The 26,006-nt window shown below is 44.0% G+C and overlaps 2 protein-coding genes across 2 annotated transcripts; both read right to left on the bottom strand.

Annotated features, from left to right (window-relative positions):
* Positions 1 to 329: 329 nt before the first annotated feature.
* Positions 330 to 9,592, bottom strand: LOC146176072 (protein-cysteine N-palmitoyltransferase HHAT-like). Its single transcript, XM_084580909.1, has 7 exons — positions 9,192 to 9,592; positions 7,704 to 7,931; positions 6,126 to 6,451; positions 5,335 to 5,370; positions 4,066 to 4,267; positions 2,750 to 2,888; positions 330 to 571 (listed from the first exon to the last, which is right to left on the bottom strand). Exons 1-7 carry the CDS (start codon positions 9,501 to 9,503, stop codon positions 381 to 383), a joined length of 1,434 nt encoding a protein of 477 aa, XP_084437035.1. The 5' UTR covers positions 9,504 to 9,592; the 3' UTR covers positions 330 to 380.
* A 10,024-nt stretch (positions 9,593 to 19,616) lies between these two features.
* LOC146176073 (isocitrate dehydrogenase [NADP] cytoplasmic-like) lies at positions 19,617 to 23,672 on the bottom strand. Its single transcript, XM_084580910.1, has 4 exons — positions 23,556 to 23,672; positions 22,491 to 22,795; positions 21,525 to 21,866; positions 19,617 to 20,103 (listed from the first exon to the last, which is right to left on the bottom strand). Exons 1-4 carry the CDS (start codon positions 23,670 to 23,672, stop codon positions 19,617 to 19,619), a joined length of 1,251 nt encoding a protein of 416 aa, XP_084437036.1.
* Positions 23,673 to 26,006: the final 2,334 nt, after the last annotated feature.

A 26,006-nucleotide genomic window follows, 5' to 3' on the forward strand; every position in this document is an offset into this window, starting at 1 on the left:
ATTATTTCTGAGATCTATTTATAACCAGTGCACAAAGCATCCTTGGTTGCTAAGCTGAAGAAAGAAAGACGGTGGTATTAGAATACACAGTTCGCTTTTTAAAACCTTACCAGGCCGAGGTATTTTGTGTTAAAATCGGCTGGTGAATTGTTTTCGTCATACAATAAAAAAAGGACAAGAAAAGAAAAAGAAACTGTCTGCAGTAGGTATTCGCAATCAGTGCACTATTTGTGCCTTTAAAGAGTTAAATCGTACGCAAAGAATTCACCTCCGCAAAAACGTAGACTGTGCGAAAACTCCAAACCAGCTTGGGAAAGACGAACGCGTTTATTAACATTAAAACCGTTCCTTGCCCTCACCACTAGGCATTGCGGCCCTTGTTATTCCTCAGAGGAGGTTGACTTTTTCTGAACATCGTCAGGTGCACTGGAGGAACAGGTTGTTGATATTGCCTTCTTGCCGCTGTCACTCTCTCGTGACCGGCGTTCGTTTTCCCAGTGGAATATGTCCATGGCCACCTGAGCTTTGCAGTACAATCCAAAAAGCACTGGCAGCAGAGGCACCGGAAATACTGCCAACAAGAAAAAAAGAAAAGAGAAGAGAAGAAGAATAAGTTTAAGACGCGACAGGGCTCTCATTATATGTGTCCTAGTTCTTGTACACGCAGCTTGACAATCGCTTAATCTTTATTACTTAATTTGTGCCTCTGTTACTTAACATACTTTTTAGCATAAGTCGTAACCTACCATTATATGTGACGGACTACTCGACATAGATTAAGCGGGGTTAAGCAGGGTCGTGTCTTCGAGGCCTAACCTGGAAGGTTAGATCGTCCTCACCGCCCATGTGAGTTGAGAAGCCGAAGTTTGGAGCCTCTTCCAAAGCGGCTGTCACGTGGTTGTGTGACGCCACACAAACCATTGTCGGCGGCACATTTTCTGGAGAACGGGGCCTTTAACGGTATCATGTTAAAAGATTACCTCGTTTGCATAGAGTTAGCTCTCTTAGCAAAAAAAAAAAACATTTTTTTTTTCAACATTACATCTCGCACGAAGGTAGCGATAAGGATATTGTCTGTTTCTGGAAAAGCATTGTATACTTGAAATACCTTTGCACAATGCCAACCTAACACCAGTCCATAACTGCAACGGGATTACCCAACTTACGTAGTACTCCTTTTTGTACAGGAGTGGATTTACCAACACTTATACCTGCAAGACCACTCTGCCTTTTCTCTCATCCATTAATATTTTTTCTGTATTAGAAATTGCGTTTTCTTTATGGGGATTTGATAGCGTCCGTGCAGACACGGACAGTTGTAGGCGAATAAATAATCACCCACATGGACTAGGAAGGGGATAGTTTAGCAAGAGCAAGAAAAAATAGAAGCAGTAGGACAAGGACGCGTCACCCAATAATCGGCTGGCTTTCCCCTTTTGTTATGTACCGTTTATTGTTAGGAGCCTTGTTCAAATACACATTTAATTGAGGCTTTATAAATAGCGTACCGCTTGTTTTTACGTGGAAATACAAAACAGTACAACGCACGCGAATTGTGCGTGCGTTCAAGCGTGTTCAAGCTCAAAAATATTGGCTGTGGTAACCTCTCTTAAACCGATTATAGTGCGAAAGAACGGGGAGCTGTAATTTCAGCTGCACATGTGGAACCGTGTGGGAGCAGCCGCATTAAATGACGGAGGTTTAACTCTGGCCTCCACGATCACCTGCAGCGCAACGAGGCGCTTGACCCAGAATTCTGAGTTTAACCCCCCTTGTTGCGCTGTCTGGGAGTCGTCCCACCAAATGATGGATATTTAAACTTGGAGTGAAACCACATGCAGCGATGGCTCTGTGCTCAAGTCACTGCTGAACCCAAGTACCCTGGTTCGAACCCGATCGGTTGAGATCCGTTCCAGTGGTTATTTGTTTGTTTTTTAGCGTACATGCACTGCAAGAGGTCACGGTCAGCCATAGGCTCCATCACTGTCTTGTTGGCTGGTAAACTTGAAATAAACGTCGGGTACCCTCGCGCGTTTGAGCCGCTATACCGGTCATGAGTTTGAATTTCCCGCTCGAGACTCAGTGGTTGTGACCTCACAAAACTGCTTAGCCAATGAGAGGGATGTCACAAGCAAGATCGGACTAAGTTCTTGGTAGGTTAGTGGCAAGCGTATGAGCTCCTTCGCTCTAATAAGCCTGTAAATTTTTAAGCCGCCTTTAGCGGCTCATACTGTCAGCCACGATTCTGTCGCACACTTTCGTCACCCTATAGCGTATGTGACGTCACGTCCGGTTAGGCGGTAATTTGAAAATTTAGTCGGCAGAAGCCTGGTCAATCAAACTGATGACGTCATCGCCATAGCTGTGTAATTTAGTGGTGATAATATTGTAACATTAATTCTTCAGTAATTAGTAATTAATGAGTAAATAATTAAAACAAATCCTATCTGCGCCCTGAATCGAACCTTCATCCCTCGGATCCCCGACCGAACGCTTTGACCAACTGCGCCACGTCCGGAATTATCAAAACGTATGTACATCATAATTCTCCTTGTCTACCGTGAGGATGATAGCAGCGATGAAAATGACGCCGCAGTGATTAATAATGACAATGATGACATTAGCGATGATGATAATGGTGAATTTAATTGATAATTGTTGCAATTTGTATTTACACGCTCTTTTTTGTAGCTACCGTACGAAGCCCAGTTACGAAAATGATTAAGATGGGGTAGTGTTTCACACTCACCAAGCAACTTTCCAAGGGTGCCACTTGCGATTTCATAGTCAGTCAAGAAGAAGAAACAGCTCCCAAACGTTGCAATCGAGCTGAGCGCGCAGAGGAGTCCCTTGAGGACCCCCTCTGCAAATGATGAGCTGAGCTTTGCCTGTGGGTTGAGGGGAGAAAATAAATGTTTTATTATAATCTGTATTAACCCCAAGGAATCGGTCTTCCCTCTCGGGAAGCTAACCTGTTCCCTCGGCGTTTCTTTGTTGTCTTGAGAAAACGCCAGCCAAGATGAAGCTACCTTTGGCAAAAACATACTAAAAATAAAGGCGCCAGAACTACACCTAAACATATCCACAAGAGAAGAAAAACGGGACAGAGCGCCACTCACAACTGATTTATTGTGGAGAAAACAGGTACATATATATCGCTGCCGGCGCACGTGCAAGGTACATATTCAGCATCATGTTGTATAAGATAAGCAATGCTCAAAGAACGTTTTATCCGCCTTATAGAAATTAATCGACGTTTCGCTGACGCACAAAATGCCTTTTTTTTTTTCGATGTAGAACGCTTCGATCAGTTCTCTGGATTTCATATTACCGCTTATTGCAAGAATCCTTACATCTGAAAAACACGGTTCACAAGTGCGTGAAGTGCGTGATGCTTCGGTAAATGGGGCCCAAAGAATGGGCGCGGACAAGGCGCTACTGCAACTGAAATTTATTTCGCGAACGCGCCTCTTATAGCAAGGCGAAAGCATCGGAGCTGAGAAGAGCACAAAAAAAAGCAGAAAAAAAACAATTGGCATACTTCTATAACGACAACCCTGTGTGACCAATGAGCACGCTCGATCAAGAATACAAGTTATTTTTCAGTCAGGAAAACGGAAGAAGCGCTGACACAACCTTCACCTGGTTTTTGATTCGAGGTGTTTTTAATGACCTCTCTCGTATCTTTACCTTTGTGTTTAATAATAACACTTGCATATGAAAACATGGGAGCATAATCTTTGCACCCTCTACAAGGCGCAGGAAGAGGCCATTTTATGGCAACCTTCTCCACATCGTTATGATTCTCAAGCACCTTGTCTGTATCCATTCTTTGTTCGGTTTGTTCATTTTGCACCGTGTATGTAGTAGGTGGAATATAACGACTGCAGCTAACAGACAAGCAGGATTGTCGACCATTCTTATAGCAGGAACTTCTGGGCAGGTAACCCGATGGTTCCTAGATGAAGATTTCTATTAGGAACAGGGAGACTTAACCAGGCGGCACATCTATAGTATGCATATAATGCGCACTCGGACTGTTGATTAGTGATAGAAGGCACATACCCTCCAGGACCGAACTGGTTCTGCGTCCATCATCATCGTGCAAGCCATTTCCAACATCACGAGCAGGTAGTTGGTGATAGCCCACACTACCATGTGAGGCTGCAGTGTGTGCCAGAGCAGCACGAACGAGAAAGTTGCACTGGTGCCTAAGAATCGTCGCGAAAGTGTCCACTTGCCACCGATCACCGGTTTGTATAAGTACCTGCGCAGGCCAGTGTGAAGGTAAAGAAGAATCAGCTCTGCAAAGGAGGTCAACATTTATGTTCATCGAGTGCCTCACATTCTACCAAATTAGAGATAGTCGAACCTTAACCATGAAAGTAATGAATTTTCTCCAACAGATAACACTGATTCTAATGCTATCTAACAACACTACTTTCTTCAAATAAAATGGGATGTGTGAAAATAGCCGCTTGCAAATTTCTACAGAAATTTCTACAGAGTATCTACCTATACCTTGCCAGGATAGGCACATACTCTGAGTAATGGTCGAACTATTATGTCCGGGCGGGGACCAGTCATTAGTATACAGTGATAATACGAGTGATTCTAAATGCGTCTATTTATCACTTGGCTTTCTATGTTTAGCACAAATTTATAAATCAAAAGAACGCATCGAGAAAACATCGACTTCGTGTTATATGATTGAAGACTGCGATAAAACTGAGTAGAGCAATGGAGGAAGGTTTCGTTTGGTCTGGTTTGTGGGGTTTAACATCCCAAAGCAACTTCAGGCTATGAGAAGACGCCGTAGTGGAGGACTCCGGAAATTTTGACCACCTGGGGTTCTTTAACGTGCACTGCCATCACACAGCACACAGGCGCCTTGCTTTTCGCCTCCATGGAAAAGCGGCCGCCGAGGCCGGGATTCGATCTCGCATCCTTGGAAACAGTAGTCGAGCGCCGTAACCACTGCGCCACCCCGGCGGGGTGGAGGAAGGTTAGCTGTTTTAATTTCAGTTCCATTTGATTTTCGCAGATATTTAAGAAAATGATTAAGTGGGGCGCGTGGAGAGCATGCGCTAAATTAAACAGGTTAATATACAATATACATATTTGATGGATAATTTTTGCACTTTACTTTATGTTGAACTGACGACTGAAGTTCACGGACGGAAACGTGAGCTTGCACTCATTCAGACATTTAATCATTGTTTAAAGGAAGCAAATATTTTGTCAAGTCGAGAACTGATGTGATTGAACCTGGAATATTTCTGACATGTTATATTCAGTGTGAACATCCTTGTCGTGAACAAAAATACTACTTACTTAACTATCCACTTGTAGAGACCTATGTCAAAATACCTGCGAGAATGAAAAAAAAAAACGTCACAATTACAAAAAGTCACTGACGGCATCGTTTTTATTTTGTCACGGCTACGCTGGAGATAAATCTGAAGATTTCTATTTGGTCCCGAAGGACAAAGTCTCAGGGGAGTTTGATAACTGGTAAGTAGAGAAAGTTATAGTATTGCTTACCTTACAGAATCGCGGACCCTCGTCGCAGGAGGGTAAAATTTAGGTGGATGTTGTCGCTTTTAACGAACAGCAATCGCAAGTAATGTTCCATTAATTCTTCGGTTCCTCAGAATCGGACATTGCCAACATAGTACCAATATTTGGCCAGTCATTTGTGCTCCCGGGGACAGTGTGCGCCTGGTGGTACATAAATCTTTAAAAGGGGACTACGTCATGGCATAATGAGTATTCCTCTACTTTCACTGGCAGTTTAGCTACAGAACTGACTCATTAAAGAAGCGTGGTAAACGACAGCTCCACAGGATTGGTGTATGGCGTCTGACAAACATGCATATATTCGGTAAAGTGTGCTACATATATTTTTGCAATTCAACGTGGAATCAGACCTGGTCGTAGTGTGGCAATAATAAGACCGCGGTTGATACATTCGTGACCAAGTGGCCCTTGCCAGTGAGGCCCTAATGGGTAGTATCATTCTTGGTCAGGTGACGGATACCAAATATTTCATAAATACCCCGCAGTGATAATAACGAAGACCTCGGTTGCATCAAAGAAATTCTCAATAAACAGAATCAACCAACCTCCACGTGTTGCTGGCTGTGTGGATGCGCACTGTGCAGCGTGGTCTTAGGTCGTGCCTCTCGTAGACGCCATCCATCCAGAAGAACAGAGATGGCAGGCCATAAGTAAAGTTGTACTTGAGGTAGAACTGCAGTGCACTCATACAAACGAGGCCTGCCAGAGTCCAGCCGGACTGCTTCAGGTACCAGCGCGGCACCAGGACGGCGCTGCGAACGTACGCCCACCGCAAGAATACCTCCATAGCCAGGTATCCAGCGAACAAGCGGCAACACCTCAGTAGCAACTCCAGGAGACGCTTGCGGTTCCAAGCGGGACGACGATGAGGCTGCATTTTGGGCCATTGGTAAAATGAAGAAGGTGAAGGCACTTCGTGGGAACTATATGGAGGGTGGCTCTTCTACGCACGGAGTACACCCCCGGATGCATTTCTCACCTGGAGCAGCCTTACTGTGCCTCGACCATATCACAATGTGTTGGTCCATTTCCTACGTGAGGCGCACTTCGACATTAAACCTATATGTGCTGCATCATGTAATATTTATACGTTTTTAAGGAAAGAACGATAGGTTTAGGATCGTTTGTGTTTTGAGTTTTACCATCACCTTGAATTACAGCAACGGCTGTATGAAGGATTTTCTCCCGCATCACAGTATTTTGGAAGAGAAAACCCCGTTTTCCTGACTTTCTCATGAGCACAGATACCCAGATGGGACGGAATCATGGCGGGGAATCGGACGGAGAATGGGCGACATCTGGAATTTGTTCCTTGGGGCCCTAGATCGCTGGCAGGCCTGTGAACTAGAGCTCTTTAAAGGGAGAAAGGGTGATCACTCCTTCATCGCGGATGAACGCTGTAATACGGAGAGTTTCTACGATCTTCTTCGTGGAACAAGAATGGCAGGTGCTGTGCCATTTGTGTACAGTTTGCGAAGGAGTGGGACAAGTGTAGGAGCAATCGGAAGTATAGGACGAAAGAACCACGGTAACAAGACAGCAGCTCTAAAAGATTCAATTCTGAGTATAGAACTTTAAAAAAGATGTAAATGACATTCTGAGTCTACATAGGGGTGCACGAACGGTTATGCACTACATGCTGCACACCCTGCGGGGTGGTTTAGGAACGATAGCAGCTTCAGTTATCCGAATTGTCCAATGACTAAATACGTTGTGGGTGTTGCATGGAACAATAACAAGGAAAGCGCCGAAAAGAAAGAAATACTCAAAGGAAAAATACACCTCTTCATGCGGAGCGGGGAGAACACTAAGAAAAGCAAGAAGGCATAAAATAGCCACCAAAAAAATTGTCGGTAATAAATGTATTATTCTTTGTTATATTAGTAGAGTATTGCAAGTAACTGGTACAGTATTAGCTGTAGTAGCAGCAAAACAATAGCGAATAGAATGATAGCACATAGTAAGAGCTACTAGTAACAACCATAGTTGTAGAGGTGGTAGTAATAAAAGTAATAGTAGTAGTAATAAAAGTTGTTGCGGCTGCAATGGTGCTGGCCGGGTGCAGCAGCACTAGAGGTAACAGCAGTAGTACTATTGGAAGCGTTATATGTTAGCAGTGGTACCTCTTTCATGAAGTCATCGTAGTTAGTCACCGGGCCTATTATCAGGCCTGGAAAATAGAGGAGATAGGCGAGGGCGCGCAGGCACGACAAAAAGAGACCTCGTGGCAGGACTTCAGGCTGACTGTCCAGGATGTCCACTGTCACGCTCACACAGCGGAGGACGTGCCAGCCGATGAAGTAGACGGACGCCTCGTGAGACCAAGTGCGGCCAACCAAGGTCGGAGAAAGCTGTGAACAATCAAATTTTATGCACAGGGACATCCCGTGTAGTTAGAACAGGTCATCATCGCTAACTCGGCCAGGTGCTCTGCAGGTAGCGTCTCCTCCCTTTCATCTTCAACCCATCAGTTGCCAGTTATCTTAACATGGTAAATTTTCTAAAAGGGTCAATAAGGCTGGACGGAAGTATGCTTGCATCACTGGATTATTGCACTATAATTGAACATAAGCCACTTCCAATGACACTAAAACTCTCATTAGTTACAAAACGTTAAGAGAAACAGGCACAGGTGTCCCCACCATCGGCTGTTCTCACACACATTTAATTAATCTAATAATCATTGCGTCGCGTATCTCAGAGTACATGGACACCATACCGCCAATCGCCTGTGATCACAGGGGAATGGCTGCCATTCCCATCATACCGGCATCATACCGCCATTCCGCTGTGAACGGTGATCACAAGGCGCTTGCTATTTTTGACGTTGTGAGCTTAAAAAAGACACTGATGATGATGAGACGTTTCTTTGTATCGATATGGCACTATGTTCTAGCATAAAACACCAATTTAATTGAAAACAATAGTTAAATCTAGAAGGTAGAAGAAAACGAAATAGAGATTTCGCAACCACAGACTCATCTCGCAAGTAAAATGCGCGCGCCGGCGGACTTAATGAAGCGCAGCTCAGAGCCAGCGCTATACACTGCCATTTATTTCGAACGGTTTGCAACGCGTCCTTTTCAGTAGGAACGTCACTAGTTTGAATCATTTGTCTCGAAGACATTCTTTTTTAAGCATTTAGGATTTACGCAGTTGTATTTACTAACCGTGACAGCTGCTTATCTCTAGCCCAGTGCACATTTAAAGCCCAGTCGAAGACATGGCTCCAGAGAATTCTGGATTTAATACTGAGGCTCCTCTCAGCAGGCTCAAAAAGCATAGATGTCGCGTGAATGTTTCTTTTGGCAGCCTGGCGCAGACATTTCAACAACCTGTGTTGCAAGATTATCTGCAGCTTGTGGACGTGACAATACAGTATTGAAACCAATAATTAAAAACTTAGCTTATCTTTTTTTTTTTTCGAATATCTAATGCAATCTGGGGAATGAAAAGAAATGCAGCTGAAGTCGGAAATGAGAAAATGTCTCCTTTTCAAACTTAGCTCAGTTGGGATTCGTGGTATAAGCACAACATAAGGAAATATAAGATTTATACACATAAATACATCGCAACCATAAACAGGCTGAAAACGATCGCTACTCACTCACCGGAATGTGAGGCAAGAACGGCATGTACAGTGTCGAGTTGGCCACCAGCGCGAACCCGACAGCGTAGGCCACTGCCCTTCGTCGTAGGAACACGGCGAGGCACGACGCTGCTAGCATGACGCTTCCCAGGACCCACACATCCATTGAAAAGCACATCGTTGCGAAGACAAGCGAGTATACAACGTAGAACGGCTGCAGTAACTGCGTAGGTGCACCAGCGAACATAGCGTACCCAAGAACAGGCTGGAAGAAGTGCGCGTACTGCTTTTCTCTCATGTCATCGAGAGCCCAATCACCATGACATGATGACATTTAGCCCAACTGCAGTACAGCAGCTCTCTTCATCTGGTCTGCAACTATCGCAGTCCTATGACAGCTATGCTCATCATACACGGCATAAACTCCGGAAACCGATATTCTCATTTCCTTCCGCCGGTGGCATGTATTTTCTTTCGTTCCTTATGAACACACTGATTTAGCTTATATATATTGCCGCGAAACCTTCTAAACTTTATTTGTTGTTTTGTAACAGCCGCCGGCATACGGTCTTATCACTCTGATTCTGGATCGCGTATCAGTTCTGTATTCTTTGTTTGTTAATGCTAGATGTCGCGAGTCGCACCTTTATCGGTTCCGTTGTAGCGCAAGACGCACCGAGATCTGTCTCGAAGATTCCGGCCACTCATGTGTCTTTCTACTATGTTCCAGCTTGTGCTGGTAGCAGTTTGCGACGTTATCTAGATTGTTCTGAGCAGCCTTTAAATTGAGCGTTGACGAGTGTGACGAGCATTCTTTGTTCGACGATCGACAAGCACGTTTGTTGCTATCGCCGCCACCGAGTTGCTTAGTTCTTTTGCGGGCGCAAGTCAGCCCAATAAAGAGTTTCTTCAGTGCAATCATCGACTCTTCATTTGTGTCATCGACCTTGTCACCCCCACGTGACAATATATACTGTAGTATACTATACTATACTATACTATACTATACTATACTATACTATACTATACTATACTATACTATACTATACTATACTATACTATACTATACTATACTATACTAGTGAAAAAAACTTATGAGCTACAATAACCTCATTAGATTTCTTACACTAAACTCATACAAATCTCATTAATTCTCCTATACTTCTCATATGATGAATGAATGAGTTTAGTATGAGATTGTATGAGATTTGTATGAGTTTAGTACGAGTTTAGTATGAGAATTTGTATGAGGTTATTGTGACTCGTAGGGTTTTTTCACTAGGGTATATACATCATACAAATCCAGTCTCCCTCTTGCCTTCAGCTAAGTTATCAATACCTGGAGTTCCTCCTTTTATCTGTCACATCGTACCTGCTATATAAAACTCCACCGGAAGCTACAAAGTTTTATGCTCGGGCCGAGTCACAGGCGCATGGAAAGAAAGCATAACAAGCCTCTAATGAGTGCTTCTCCTATAGAACTCAAAATTATACTAAGGTAGTCAGTTATTAGGGCGGTTGGTGCCGATACCCCAACTGCCACCTACATTATCACAGAATATACACATTAGCAAAGCTTGGGCGCGTCGTAGCTTATCATAATCCATTTCCGCCCTCATTCAAGCACTCTTCGAGAAACATTGCAGAAGTGGGGACTCGGAAAGCTGTGAACGATACTACGAATGTGTCTGGGAGTGGTTAGCGTAACTTGTAAAAGCCGTTTGCGCGGATTGTAGGTTACCTTTCCGGCACCCAGCCTCGAAACAACACATAAACGGTCACATAGTGCATGCCGCGACGCAAGTAAATGCTTCCCATATATTGCACGAAGCGACGACCGTCACAGGCATCGCCATGTTGCCGAGAAGGATAGCGGTGAACATCTATGTGTCTACTTGGTCCGCTCATAGCCGCCAGTTCATACCTGCGCCATTGGAGCTCTTCATGGCGCCACTCCAACGCTCCCATAATAAATATGTGTGGCACTTTGGACGACTAAAGTGCGATAAGTCGAAAGCCTTTGTTTGAAACTTCGCTGATTCCTGGTTTTACTGCATCTGCTTCTATAGGCTGTGTGGTGCGGCTTTCGAGGAATCGCCAAATGAAAGGCGCCACACGGACACCTGAATCGGTAAGACTAGATAGCGTAAGTTGCCAGCCAGCATGTAAAGCCCCGCTTTAACCAAGCCGTATGAGCGTGTCTGCGTGACTTAGGGTAACGCGAATGCAAGGGTCTCGCAGGCTGATTCTGATATCATCCTCCCATGTGAAAGGAGAGGATCGAGTTGGCAGCGCCTGGCAAACGATAGTGCCCTGTGATTGGTCTATACCTCTATGACGTCATCCCCACCTCAGCCAATCAGAACGCCTCAAAAGAGTGACACTTTTGTTGACGACAACGATGAGCCATTAAAGGCTTTCGCCTTAACATGATGTGGTCATGTCGAAGCCATTTACACTTAGCGTCAACGTTCGCTGTAGAGCTTAATGCACGGGTATCCCGCATAGCCAACATATCTACTAGGTGATACGATGTGTTCCTTACCCGTGGAGCATACGCTGCTATCAGCTGCCCGAAGGCGGCGTGAGCGAGCAGCCAGAACCTCATAGCCCAGATGAGGCTCACGATTCCTTCCCATTCGAAGTCAGCATGGTCCTAGAAGTTGTCAGTTTCTTTCATTAGATGTCGCACATATCGCACAACAAGGCTGCATCACAGGTTCATAGACGGCTTGGGGTACTGAGGATATGCTGTATAAAGCATTCTAAGCCACTAGTTGAAGAGTAACAAGCGTTAATTCCAAAACATGGTTACAGGTCTCGTTTCCCATGCTTTAGATGGCTTACAACAATACTACCGTTCTTCTACAGGGTGTGCATCATCAGAGTGTGCATCATCAGGATCAGTAATAGTAGGTAATTCCGTAACAGTAAAAGATACAGATTTGGGACGCACTGCAATGACACTCTCATGGAACCCGTGTCATTTGGCGTGCAATATCGTTAAAGTTTTCAAAGACATTATGCGCGGTTTGAAAAATATTGTCTGTCGTGCCCCAAGTTTTTTTTTTCGAATTCCTTATTAGTCGTTCATAGATGCATGAAGGGTATAACAGTAACGCGTGCTTGAGAACAGATCTTTACATAAAAGATGTCGTTACACGATGGCAATGAGTAAGCCGGCCTCATCGAATCCTTCATTAACTAACCTGGAGCTACTGTCAATAGGGCTCATTCTGGCTATAAATTTCGTCCGCTCATTTTTTTGTCGCAATTATTAGGGCATCAAGGAATTTTCGAAGTACGATCGATAGAGGCCGGCAAGCATTGCACAGTCGTCAAGCCACGTACGATATATAACTTGTTTATTTTCCAACTTTAATGCTTCTGCAAATGTGTGACCTCACTCAAAACCTCACTGAAATAATCTGACTGCGGTCAGCTTACCAGCTGGCTGTGTTGTAATTCAAAACTTGCCTATAAAGGTGCCTATTGTATACCTCAATAACGTTTTCTATGTCAGTGTTACTATTTTCGTGTCGTTACATAAAATAGTGCATTTTATGCAATGTGCTTACTCAATGTTATAGTTTTTCTGCGAGTTAACTGGTGACGTCAGCCTTCTGTCAAAAATTTTCTTGATGAATAATAACTGCGCATTCGTGTGTTAGTAGACAATGAAAAAAAAAAGAAACCGTAATGATCGCGCAACAATAATTAGGTATAGATCTCTTTATTAGTGTTCTTCGTCCGCCAGCTTAGATAGTTGCCAGCATCTGTGTAGGTTTTGTCCTGGACCTCACCTAACACCCATACTAAAAATTGAGATTTAAATATATGGTTTTCTTTCGAGGATTTTTATTCCGGGGTGCAGCCTAGTCACATGCATTACTCCCGCACTGATCAAACTAAGGGAATGATATACGATATACAAGACTTCAAGGACGCCGACCACAAAGCTTAAAACTAGGTATTTCTGATGTAAAAAGATGGAGTTAGCTGTTTAGTAATACCACTGTCGGCGAATTTGAGGAAGCAACTTAAAAACTAATCGCTTGCCTTATCGCAAATATGTGCTTAATGGCAATTAGAGGTTTGTAGCTGGTCTTGAGTAATATCTATATCAGTGGCCACAATTTCGAAAGCGCTTACACCCTGTGCTGTGCATTAATTAATGTTCTCCCTTTCTGGCGGCATTGAGAAATTCTGCTCTTGCGGAGCGCTCACAGATGTCCATCTAGCAGAAGGCTTTGATATTACCAGTTGCAAAGCTTCCCGCAGGACTCATGCATTAAAAAATTACGAGGGACTTTAGCGACTAAAGTAGTGAAAGGCGAAAGCCTGAGTTCCGCATCTTGCTACGCAACTGTCACTAAATAGTAATTAATAAATAAATAATTAGTCATTATTTAGGTAATGACTTATTGACTGCGTCATAATTTAAGTAATTACTTAAATAGTAGTTGACCGTTTATTGCCATATGGCCAGATAAGGCACGCATTCGTGCATACTGGGGCGGTGCACAGTGTTTGGTCGAGGCCTCTATGACGTCATCCCGCCTAGGCCAATCAGAGCCGCCGCAAAAGCGGGACACATTTTGTCTATGGCAGTATTAGCCATTAAAGACTGGCGCCTTAAAAATCGCTGGTGGTTTAGCTACGGTTAAACCTAGTATGTACGCGAGCGATAGCTCCATTCGCGTCCCTCTCCTCGGGCTCCATGCCACAGCAATGGCCTGGCGCGCTACGCGCTCCTCTTTATATACTCAGTCACAATGTGAGGTCGATTATCACGTGACACTAAACCATATGCCCACATCATAGATCCTCGCTCTCAGTTTTGACCTGTTACTATGGGGTGAGACACCATCGCGACACAACAAGTGCCTCGTGTTTTGACCTCTGGCTCACATGAAGGTCATATGCCTATGCACGGATCCCTTAGCTTTAAATAGTGCAGTGAAACTATAGCTTCAAAAATGGTGACTCTTATTGGTCAAATTTAGGTGTTTACGGATAGTGGCGGCGTCCGAGACCGTTAACGAAAACTGTGTTTATGTTGCAAACTTTAAGATTGTTGATAAATGCAACACCACCTGGGGATTAAAATCGGTTGCAGAGCTGCACATCAGCAAAATTCTTAGACGTTATATCTGTAGAGGTAATTAAGAGATAGAAAAAAAAAAGATATTTAGAAGCTAATGGCAGAAGAAGCAGATGGCTTTTACTGAGCGCCTCTAGACGGCGTCCGAACCGTTAAGCACTCGAAAAGTGCATACTAAAACTAGCCTCTTTTCCAAGTGGAGTTTCCCCACTGTTATGATCAAAAAGCTCTGCATCAAAGCATTTTCCTCCGTGGCCATCTGCCACGTGACCTGCTCCGTCCCATCTGCTCCCCGCAGCGATCAGCTCCTGCCGAGGCTCGACACGGAAGGCGCTTAGCACCTAAAGGAAAGTGCGATTCATTTAGATGGAAAATCGCTAAGAGCGCTTCGCTGTCGAGAAATTTCTGTATTCCTCCAAAAATGGCGGACATTGATTGACGTACTGCATGAACGGTTTATGTGCTTTCGAAATTCTAAACATTCAAAAAATCAATACTTAAGACTAGCTGCAAATCTTCGATTGCAATTAACTGTGCATTAGCAATATTTAGGGAGTCAACTATTGCAATTTAGTTAACTAGCTGCGTGGTTAACGAGGTTAATCTGATTTCTGATCTTCGTCAACACTGATACTGCAATACCGCAAATTCACAACTGCACCTCAAAAATATTTAAAACATTACTGTAGGGCTTTTCTGGCATGCCCGGTGGAATTTAATCCCAAACTTCAATACCAGCGAAGCCATAATTCAATAACATTATCCACCAGTACCAGACATTGTCTACTTGTATCTTCACATGGTGCCATTCGCAGAGAAAGTAATATGCTCATCGTGAATGGCGATGTTGAAAGGGTGTGATAGTATAGGACTTCAAGCGTATACCTACCTTTTGCCTGCAGTTATACACTCGACAGTGTACCCTGGCTTCCCTGAAGAGCGCAGAGATAATTTCGGCTGGAGCGGGAACGAAAGGTATGGTCAGTTTTCTGAGCCACTAAAAACACTCGACACATTCTAGTGCTGGTATCATGCGCCTAGTAGATTTACACGGGGTTATAAAACTGACGAAAGCCAAAATTGCGTCCATTAAATTTAAAAATTTTCTTGACCACCTCACAAAGTTAACCGAGTACTAATACATGGTGATATGTATATGATATATATAGTTGAAGAGCACCGGACCTTTGATAAAGGTCGGGCTGCGGCCAAAACGTCGACAACAAATAAATGTCTCTAAGAAGTGTCTACTCTCTTCAACTTTTAATTACGGAAGCCAACGAAAATTACTTCGTTATATATATATATATATATATATATATATATATATATATATATATATATATATATATATATATATATATATATATATATATATATATATATATTTAACGAAGTAATTTTCGTTGGCTTCCGTAATTAAACGTTGGAGAGTAGACACTTCTTAGAGACAATTCAGACAATAATAATGAGCCCCTCATTCCCCTTGAATTGTCTGCTGTAGGGGCTCATTATTATAGAATTCAAAAAAGCCAACAGTCTTCGATCGAATCCAAGGCAAACGTTGAGGATTTTTTTTTTTTTCATATTTTGTTGTTGGTATTGACAAGAACTAGTCTTATGGAGATTTTAGGGATAAAGAATATTAAATGCAAAGTGGAAGGAGAAACAATGCGCACACCATCTGCGCGTTGTTTTTTCTTCCGCTTTGCATTTAAATTCTTTGTCCCTAAAATCACCATAAGACTAATTCTTGTCAATAACAAAACAAAACATGAAAACAATATCCCCAACAGTCTTCGAGTCCTTTGGACTCGAAGACTGTTGGCTCCTTTAAATTCCATACATACATACATACATACATACATACATACATACATACATACATACATACATACATACATACATACATACATACATACATACATACATACATACATACATACATACATACATACATACATACATACATACATACATACATACATACATACATACATACATACATACATACATACATACATACATACATACATACATACATACATACATACATACATACATACATACATACATAGTTTCTTATTGTGATCGACTGCTGAATTTACCACACACAAAAGAAAGTTAGCAATTTCTTATTTCACAACAACGTATCAATCTCAGGAACTTCATCACTTTCTGAAATGCGCTTTTTGGCATTGGTGCTCCTCTCACTGCATGCCATCTTAAAAGAATTGGTATCGTTCATACCTCAATAATACTTCAGAGTCTTTACAAGGGGTCATCAGACTACTGGCGGATTTCTAAGGAAAGTCTCATACATGAACGCATAGAGTCTGTCAAAAAGTTCTCCGAAGCGATGCGGCGTAGATGAAATCAACCGCACTGCGCATTGTTTCGCTACAGAGCAGAAAAACCAGCAAGACACTGGCTTCCGTTAATAATATTACGTGGTAAGAATATCTCAGTTATCATCAGCCAGACTATGCCTACTACAGGGAGTAGGCGTCTAGCATATTCTTTAAATTAACTAATTCTTAAACTAACTTAACCCAGTCCTGTGCTATCTGCGCCCGCGTGACCCCTGCAGACTTCTTAACCTCAATATTTTGATGTGCTCTGCTACGCTTTCTTTCCCTTGGAATCCAATTTGTTACCCTAAGCGACCATCGGTTGTCCTCTCTGCATTACATGCCCTACCCATGTCCATTTATTCTTGATTTCCACAGGAATGTCATCAACTCGAGTCATTTCTCTGACCCACTCGGCATGCTTCCCATTGTGTTGAATAAGAACTTAGAATACTTCGGGGAGCAAAGAAACGAAAAATTAGAGCTACTTTTAAACCAGCGCTGTTTAAAAAAAGCACTGAGAAAACTTACCTCTCTTCTCAATAACCCTGTAGAGAGCATAGGAGAACATTGCGATCCATGCGGTCCAATGAAACACACGTATATATCTGCAGCAGTTCCTTTTGTACATTGTGTCACAGGCTAGCATAACTTCAGAAAACGCTTTGTCACTGCAGAGTGAGAACACATGTACGAAAAAACAATGGCCCCTTCGCCACTTTCGCGAGTAATAAACTACAGGAGAGAATAACGTTCCGGCTACATTCCGCGCTACCCGCCTATGGTTACTCTGAAGAAAACGGTTACTTCTTTCCGGGGGTTCGACCATTCGCTACGCTCCATTTCTGGACGTCTAAACGCCGCAGCTGTTACGAGGAACAGGATAAAATAGAAACAATGGAGTCCGCATTATTCTAAAAGCGCACAGGCACTCCCGGCGCACAGTATAAAAGCCCAGCTGTGGCGGGGTTAGACTAAACGATGCCTTTGAGCCAAAAGCTTTCCAGCTGTCCAGACTGAGAAATTTAGTTTGTCTTGTATCAAAGTAACAGACGCTTAGTGTAAAATATAGGTGCAGCTAAACTGGCCGCTAAGCACACTTATATGCCAGTGTAAAGCTTTGTTAACACCGTTTCTTGGGCTAGTTGATTCATACTTGAACTGGTGAAAAACTGTGCCGAGTGAAACACGTACGTCACAAGAAAGAAGACGAGACGAGACGAGACGAGACGAGGCCTGTGTCTTGTCTTCTTTCTTGTGGTGTGTTTCGTTCGGCGCAGTTTTTCACCAGTTCAAGTATTATGAACCAACTAGCCATAGAAACGGTGTTAATTCAGTATCTTTCTTTTACAGTGGGCCCTTTCTTTTGTGTTCTGCCTTCTTCTCGAGCGCCTGTCTCGTCTGCTTTCTTGTGGTACATTGTTTCGTTCTTAGGCGCAGTTTTTCACCAGTTCAAGTAAAGCTATGTCTATTTCAAAGTTTATTCTGATAATTTTCTTACAGAAGCAGGCCCCTCTGTGCAATCATATGAAATTATCAATAATCTTTGGCCCTCTCCAAATTGTCTTACTGTACCACTGTGGCAATACTGGTTTTCTTTTACAGGGCTGCAGGCAAGAATTATGTTTCCAGTTTAGTATTTCAACCCTTACCAGCCAGTAGAAGCAAATTCAGTCAGAGTTGTTCTGAAGACCGTCGACGAAAGTTTATCCAGAGGTGGTCGTCTTCCCATCTACCTTTCCACCTTCGGCGTAAATACTTGCGTTTCCAACGTTATCTCGTCAGAGACCTCGACGCAAGCTAAATAGGCATATATATCGTTGCAAATGAGTGGGGAACACACACATGTCCCATTCAAGCGAGATCCCTATAAGTGACTCGTTTTACCCATTTAATGCCCAGACACTGCTGCGGTCATCGCTGCATTATGGTGTATGAGACAAATGATACACTAGTTAAGTTATATTACATTTCCGACTAACAACACGATTTTAAAGAAAATTATTGAATACTTGGTGGCCGCTTACCGCACTGTCAGCATAAAGTAGGCGACCATGTGCAGGTTTTTCTTCAGCTGGCCTCTGTGCTGGGAATAGAATACACCTGTTCTCTAGCTGGTTTACATTGGTCTTTTCTTTTTTCTACCATCGAACTTTAATTTTGTTTAATCTCCTGTCATGTTTTCTGATGCTCGATCGTGGGGCATTCCCAATAAAGGTGCCGGCGCACTTTGTAGTTTAAGTGCGAGGTAATTGACTGTTCCTCCACGTCCTAATAAAGCGCCCCTCAGAGCCGGTGCAGCTTTGCCACCTTAGTAATCATATACCAAACATGTTTAAACTTGGGCTCGCGACTGTCTGGCATCCGCAGCCACCCCCGCCCCCTTCTTTCCTCCTTAAATCGCAGCAGCTGCGGACAGTGAACACGCCAAAGCAAGCTTCAAGGTGCTTCAAGAATGGGGCAGTATCACGCAGAAGGGCAATGAACAAGCGCGGCATTAGTGACATGCACCGTTACTACCTGTTTTGTTGAAAGAAAAATAGAACTTGCTACACACCCGTTAATACGGCTCTAGACTAAGATAAGGTTTCGTGGTTCTTTTCACACTACTCCGCCATGCCATATATCGAAGGAAAGTGTTTAGTGCACAGCGTCCCTTTTGTATACACTTTATCTTCGGCTCGTCTGACATTAATAGCACGACAAATACACAAGTGAACCAACACTTCATAAGCACCACGAAAAAGCTTCAGAGCCATCCAATGCTCGCGGAAACGAAACTGCACTGAATTTGCCTACACTGAACCAATAAAGTTTTCCCGCAATCAAGCAGTGTGCGTCATATGACTTTTATTTACGACTATGAAACCTGTGAAATGAGCATGGCGAAAATAATAAAAAAAACGATGATAACGTTCAAAGTCCAAAGAACTAGGACCTGGAAAATTACAATCAAGAACAACAAGAAAACGCAAAATAAGGAAGGATGCGGTCAGGCATAATCTTCCATAAAGATCTGCTTGTACTTCTGAGTTAAATGCTCAGCCACCTTTTCGATGAATTCGAACGTGTTCAGGTAGTCCTGCCTCTGGACGTTGCCGAATCCCTTGACGCACATAGCCAGGTCCTTGGTCATGTAGCCTGACTCGACCAAGTCTAGGGCCGTCTTTTCGAGCGCCATAGCGAACGTGACCAGCTTGGGATTCTCATCCAGCTTGCCCCGGTGATGTACTCCTTTGGCCCATGTGTAGATGGTGGCCATAGAGTTGGTGGACGTCTCGAAGCCGGCCTTGTAACGCCGGAAATGCTTCGTCACGGTACCGTGTGCCACGTCCGCAATGAGGGTCTTGCCGTCAGGACAGATCAACATGCTCGTCATGAGACCGAGCGAGCCGAATCCTTGGGCAACGAAGTCGGACTGGATGTCGCCGTCGTAGTTTTTGCACGCCCACACGAATCCTCCTTCCATGCGCAGTGATCTAGACGGGAAGTAATCGCGCAGGATATTCAACAACTGGACATATAAAGGATACCATAAAATCTGGAGATAGTAATCGCGTTCGATATAAAAACTAACATGCTGAAAGGTCGTAATCGCCAAACAGTCGTCGGAAAACAAAACTCTCGAGGCTGTTTAAGGCCGACAACTTTGCCACCCAGCTGCTCTAGATGCTCCTACATTCGTCCTTTCGTTGGGTACACTTCGTAATGAATGGCACTGCATTTTCATGATTTCTTGTTCTTCCAGGCGACTCATTATTTTTTTTTTTCATATTAGTATGAAAGGATTACCAGATAAATGATGTCTGGCGTATTGTGCGTACTTATGCATGTAGATTAAGTGTATTCTGCAGTCAAGTGATTTTCGCAATCCTAAAACCTGTGACGTGAAAGCGACAACGTTTGCAGACTTGTGTGGAACAGATCCGTGCTTGGGCAAGAAGTTTGGAACGGCGGCTATTTTAATGTTCTCGCTTCACCTGAACACAAGATGGTCTGAAGACTCCCTTGAGTTTTGCGAAAAGCACGTCATTTTGTATGATCCAACATTAGCTGAAAAACAGTAGAATATTTTTGCGGGCGAGTTAGTTCATTGCAGATAGCCCGTTTTTTCGCGCAGTTTACATTTTTATCTGAAAACCAGGTTTTCAAAGCGGTGAAAATATAAATGTATATTAAATACCAATGTTTATTAGTCCAAATCAAACCTTCAAACATCACCGGCCTCCGATAATTTAGGTTAATACGATTGTAGAACCTAGGTTCTACACATTTATTAGTCGTCAAGAATCCATTAAGTGCGTTTATGCCCTAGAGGACAGATGTCAAGCTGTGCCGAGCTCCTGAGTGAAAATGCGGTACCTGTCGTAGGGATACTAACAGCAAAAATTCCGGCAGATGTCCTAATATTGCTAACGTCGCGTATATGAATGCAAAAACATATTCCGGCGAATGAATTATTTCTTTAAGATGTTTTTCGCTCGAAGATGGCAAAACGTGGAGAGGGATTTTATGCCGCGATGCCGACCACAAATATAGGTTTTGTATTAATAGAATAGCATTAATATATAAATGAATTTAACGAGAAAAAAAAGATATTGCCAATTTGGGCCAGTGAGTGCTGTCAAAAAGAGGTATATTGAAACGCTTTCGCCCCTATGTTATTTTTTCTTCTCCTAATTCTTAATGGGTGCGTCCTGTGCCGAAGAGTGTGCTGCCCAGAAAGATATGCGTGACGCTGGCTGAAGTACGGCTAACAAATCGGAAGCAAACAAAAACGTTAATCTAAAGAGCCAAGTTTGCGAAGCGTACCCAGAGCTTCGCTTTATGCAAAAGAGTGCTGCGGAGCGCTCTCAATTAAATTTGATTTTGAATTAGCACTATACATTTATATTATTACCTGGCTACCATGTCGTCCATGAGACGATGCTGAAAGAAGATGCCCGCGTCCTTGAACCTCGGCTTGTATTTCTTCTCGTAGAGGCGCTCGAAGATGTCCTTGAAGCGGCCATCGTACTTCTTGAGGATAGTCTCCTTGGTGCTCAAATAGAGCGGCAGGTTGCGGCGAAGCGCGAATTGGAAGCAGCTGTACGCGAATTCCGTGATGGATTTGTCCGTATTGCACATCGCCGCGGCAATGCCTTGCGTGTCTTCAAAATCGTACACGCGCAAGTTGTAAGGCGAGCCAATCTTGGGGGTGAAGCTCACTTCTAGCGAGCCCGGGCCCGGAACCACGAAGTCCCTGGAGTGAAAATGAACGCCGTTATGCTTTCATGTGCATCAATTAGGCCTCCGGCTGTCCATATTCATTTCGCACACTGGCTACGTTAAAGAGGCATACGTAGAGCTTTAGATTTCGTAGAACACAATAATTATCACCGTTACTCTGAACAAGTGAGTGCCTTCTTCTGAACCTATCGTGATGCCGTGCCACAAGGATCACGGCACCTCAGCTGCAAAGCTTTATACTGGGGCTTAGTTCGTCTACAATCATCGTTACGTAAACGTGCGCTTGTGTCTTGTGCTGCCCTGCATTACATTAAATACGTTAGCTGTTATCAAGAAAACACTTTCAGCAGTTGGCATGTAGAAAATAAAGCTTCTCCGCGAGATGAAGCGCGTGAACAAATTGAGCAGATATGGTCACAGTAACGGTAAACCTTAAGATACGTTTCTTCCATCTGCTAAAAATAAGCGGAATGAAAGGGCTGTGCAAACATTTTGTTTTCGTTCACTTCTACACTTCCTCTGGAGCTTTGCCCAGATTAGTAACCATAATGAAATAGTTGCTCCTCCTCCTTCCTCCCAACCTCTTCCCATTACACACCCAACAAAAGGAGATAGAGATGGACGGATGTACACGTACTTGCCAATATGCTCGTCACCGAACGCGTGGCGGGCGATGATGATGGGCTTTCGCCATTGCTTCACGAGTGGCGGAACGTTGGCGCATATGATGGGCTCGCGGAACAGGGCGCCCCCGAGGGAGTTGCGGATGACCGAGTTTGGCGACTGCCACATGCGCTTCAGCTGGTACATCTCGAGGGCATCCCGCTCCGCCGTGACGGTGGCACACTTGACGCCGCAGTTGTAGCGCCGGACAGCGTCGCGCGCCTGCAGCGTGACAGCGTTCTCAGTCTCGTTCCGGTTCCCGATGGACAGGTCGAACACCTGCGCAGTAACAGCTTCTCTGAAACGCGCGCTGCGTACTGCTCCATAGATAGCCAGACACTCTAGTACCCTTATCTGCAAGCTGACTAATCGACAGATACGCGATTATAGCAACTCTACCCTAGCGAAAAAAAACGTATGAGTCACAAAAACCTCATATAGATTTCTCATACTAAACTCATACTAAGCTCATACAAATCTCATACAATCTCATATATTTCTCATAAGCTGAATGATACTTGTATGAGATTATATGAGATTTGGACGAGTTTAGTATGAGTTTATTATGAGAAATCTGTAGGAGGTTACTGTGACTCATAGGTTTTTTTCACTATAGGTAGTAGCACGGCCGCAAGAATGCACCCACCGCGGCGGCTAGGGTCCGCGCTAAAAAAGATGTGGGATAGAATTCAGGCTGTGGCGGTTGTCTTTCGACGTATTGGAAAACCTCGGGTTTAATTATGATGAAGAAATGAAATGTTTTGCGGCTAGATCACGTCCGGCTAATTAGATGAACTCGCGGTCTCAAGGAAATAACGAGGTGCTTCAAGAGAGAAAGGAGATTGAACAAGCTGTAGTAGTAGTTGGAAAGTTTTGACAATATGGACTTCACAAGACTCCTCATATTACTTCAATACAAAGGCTGCCTCTGTGGCCGAAACATGATCGCGCAGAGCTGCTCGTATAGGAATGTCATATCGATTGGGACACCCCGCGTTAACATCGATGGTAGTGGCTGTACTGTCGGACTCGCACGTACCTTCAGGTCGACGTCTACGAAGGGCAGAATCAGCTTGTCGCGCACCAAGTCCCAGATGACGCGAGCCATGTCGTCTCCCTGCATCTCGACGATGGGCCCGCACTTAATCCGCTCCATGCCGGCCGGTGGTCTTCGCCAGTACAGATGACCGTACAGATAAATCGCAGGTGTTGGCACAGCAAAGGCTTATCCTGCACTTTGCTGAACGCTTTGGAAGCGAAGAACGCGCTGCACGAGACACGCGTAGAGCGCTCGGCGATCGAACGTGAAATAACCTGCTTTCACTTCTTCAATCTGCGAAAACAAACCTAAGCGGAAAGCTACTTAACCTTTCTCGTTATGTAAATCAGGTCAGTACTTTGTTCGGGCCCGATCCGATTGACCAGAGTGCCATTGGACGCCATGACACTGCAATATAATTAGTTCCGTAATTAGATAGCCCCATTTTAGCTGCATCAACGAAAGAGAAATGAAGCATGCGACTTAAATTTGAGTGGTAGCAGTGTGTTATTCTGGTGCCGTCCGGACTGTTTAAGAAATAGAAATTGAGCGCGAAAGGCTAGGACACATACGGCACATCGCCTTTGGTATTTCCCTTGAAGGATTTTCTTCTACTCAATGACAAAAACCTTCTGATTTAAGTCGTCCTGCATCATACTATGCTGCATTATTTATTTGGCAGCGCATTATTAAAACAATGGAAAGGTACAGTCTTGGTCAAAAGTCCTGAAGCCAAATGATTTTTGTCTCAATAGCAAAATGAAGCTGTCACGGCGTCATTAAACACTAAAGGGCCATGAAATGCTGAGACAGATTCTTGCTGTACTACGAAATCATTTCATAGCATTTTAAATGCTCGTTGACCTTTAATCAAGGCGTGATAGCTTCATTTCGAGGCTTAGACGAAAATCATTTGGCCTAATAGGACTTTTTGGCCAAGGCTGTACCTTATGGATACAATGTTATTCAGGCAAATTCCAGTTTCTAGAGTGCGAAACGATTGCATTTTCTTGTCCTTGACACCCTATAGCTTTAACAACACTTCTACATTAAGGGCCACAGACCCTTTTTCTACCTTCCGTGCACACTCGGTCGCTGTTCATGAGGTGCCATGTTGTGGCCGGTTCCCTGCTTCTCAGAGTATACTAATACCCTCTGAAGGTCGACAATAAGAAAAAAAAAACTGTCTCCCCCTTTAATAGAGAGTGAATGTAAGTACAGAGTAGAGACAGGTCTGAGAGCTTAAACCGGCAGACTACTAAACGTCGTTTCAATGTACAAGGTCGTCCGGGTGAACACACGAGCACGTGGCCACTCTCTTCAAAGCGCCATTGCGCTAGGCCCGGGCATGTAAGGATGCCAAGTTGCAGAACATACGAAGCACTACTTCTAGGCCCCTCAATGACGGCTCGACTTTCTTCGATATTCTGCTGTAATAGACGCAGTGGCACACCAGCTACAGTGACCACCTCTTCTTGTATTCACCCTATGAGTGAAAGACCCTGTGCGTGCGCAACTAAAGCCTGTTCAGGGACGCACAACAAGAGATTTACTCTTCAAACTAGACGTTTGGCTGACACTGGCACTCGTTCTCTATCCTGACTTGATGCACAAGTAACACGCACCGAAGAATGGAATAAGAAATATTATTTTCAATAAATATTGCTTGACGGATCGCGCATGGATAGGTACTCCTTTCCACAGCATCATTTCACTTCTTCTAAATGTTTTTTCTTTGCTAACATTACTGCAGGAGTAAGCATAGATGCAAGGTAGGAGCGTCCCCTTTGAACATGGCGGCAGTGCAATCATGACACCACGAAAAGTTGCGCTGCAGCTCACTACGTCTCTGCACAGGCCCCGCCACCTGCCGGGTAGACAAATAACTGCGAAAGCCGTCTCGCAGCCACCTATCGCCGTGTCGACGCAGTTGTACACCCCTATCCAGCAACGTGCTCGGCTGCTCTATGCGGCGCTTGCTTCTCCATCGAACAGGTGACGCTGCCTACAAAAGGCGCTGTTCAGTTCTTTGTTCGCTGATGCTGATGCTGATGCGGCCATTCCCCTTTGTATCGGGGGAATGGCCGATACAAGAGTCAGTTGCTGTTGATGGCGATTTCTCGTTCATCCGGAATAATAAAATGAATTACCCGCACTTACTGCCAAACCTTGCGAGGCGATATTTCTGGCGCCACTAGGCCAGCAATTTTCACGAAGGAAATTGAACAAATCAGCCAATAAGAGGTCGGCTCTTGCATATGGACTTGAGTGAAAGGCTGGCCAGTATCCCCATCTGAATGGCCGTGGCAGAGGGCCTGTTTCTGACCATCAGCCCCGCTGTGCATGCTGGTCGGGTTACATCATTGAGGTTTTACCGATGCTTTACATCTCCAGCTCTTTTGTGACTGTCAACTTGAACGAAGTTTGCGAATGTGTTAGTGGGCTGTATGA

This window comes from Amblyomma maculatum, chromosome 10 (genome assembly GCF_055883805.1).
Source record: "Amblyomma maculatum isolate TAMU_Amacu chromosome 10, ASM5588380v1, whole genome shotgun sequence".
Classification (NCBI taxonomy): domain Eukaryota; kingdom Metazoa; phylum Arthropoda; class Arachnida; order Ixodida; family Ixodidae; genus Amblyomma; species Amblyomma maculatum.

What these genes read in the sequence shown, in the direction of transcription:
- LOC146176073 (XM_084580910.1), bottom strand. Translation starts at nt 23,672, where the DNA reads ATGGAGCGGATTAAGTGCGGGCCCATCGTCGAGATGCAGGGAGACGAC. An exon ending in TCGTAGACGTCGACCTGAAG is followed by an intron (nt 22,796 to 23,555) that starts GTACGTGCGAGT and finishes GTTACTGCGCAG; the next exon opens with GTGTTCGACCTGTCCATCGG. An exon ending in ATGGACGACATGGTAGCCAG is followed by an intron (nt 20,104 to 21,524) that starts GTAATAATATAA and finishes CTTCCCGTCTAG; the next exon opens with ATCACTGCGCATGGAAGGAG.
- LOC146176072 (XM_084580909.1), bottom strand. Translation starts at nt 9,503, where the DNA reads ATGTCATCATGTCATGGTGATTGGGCTCTCGATGACATGAGAGAAAAG. An exon ending in AACCAGTTCGGTCCTGGAGG is followed by an intron (nt 2,889 to 4,065) that starts GTATGTGCCTTC and finishes CTCAACCCACAG; the next exon opens with GCAAAGCTCAGCTCATCATT. An exon ending in CACCCTTGGAAAGTTGCTTG is followed by an intron (nt 572 to 2,749) that starts GTGAGTGTGAAA and finishes TCTTGTTGGCAG; the next exon opens with TATTTCCGGTGCCTCTGCTG.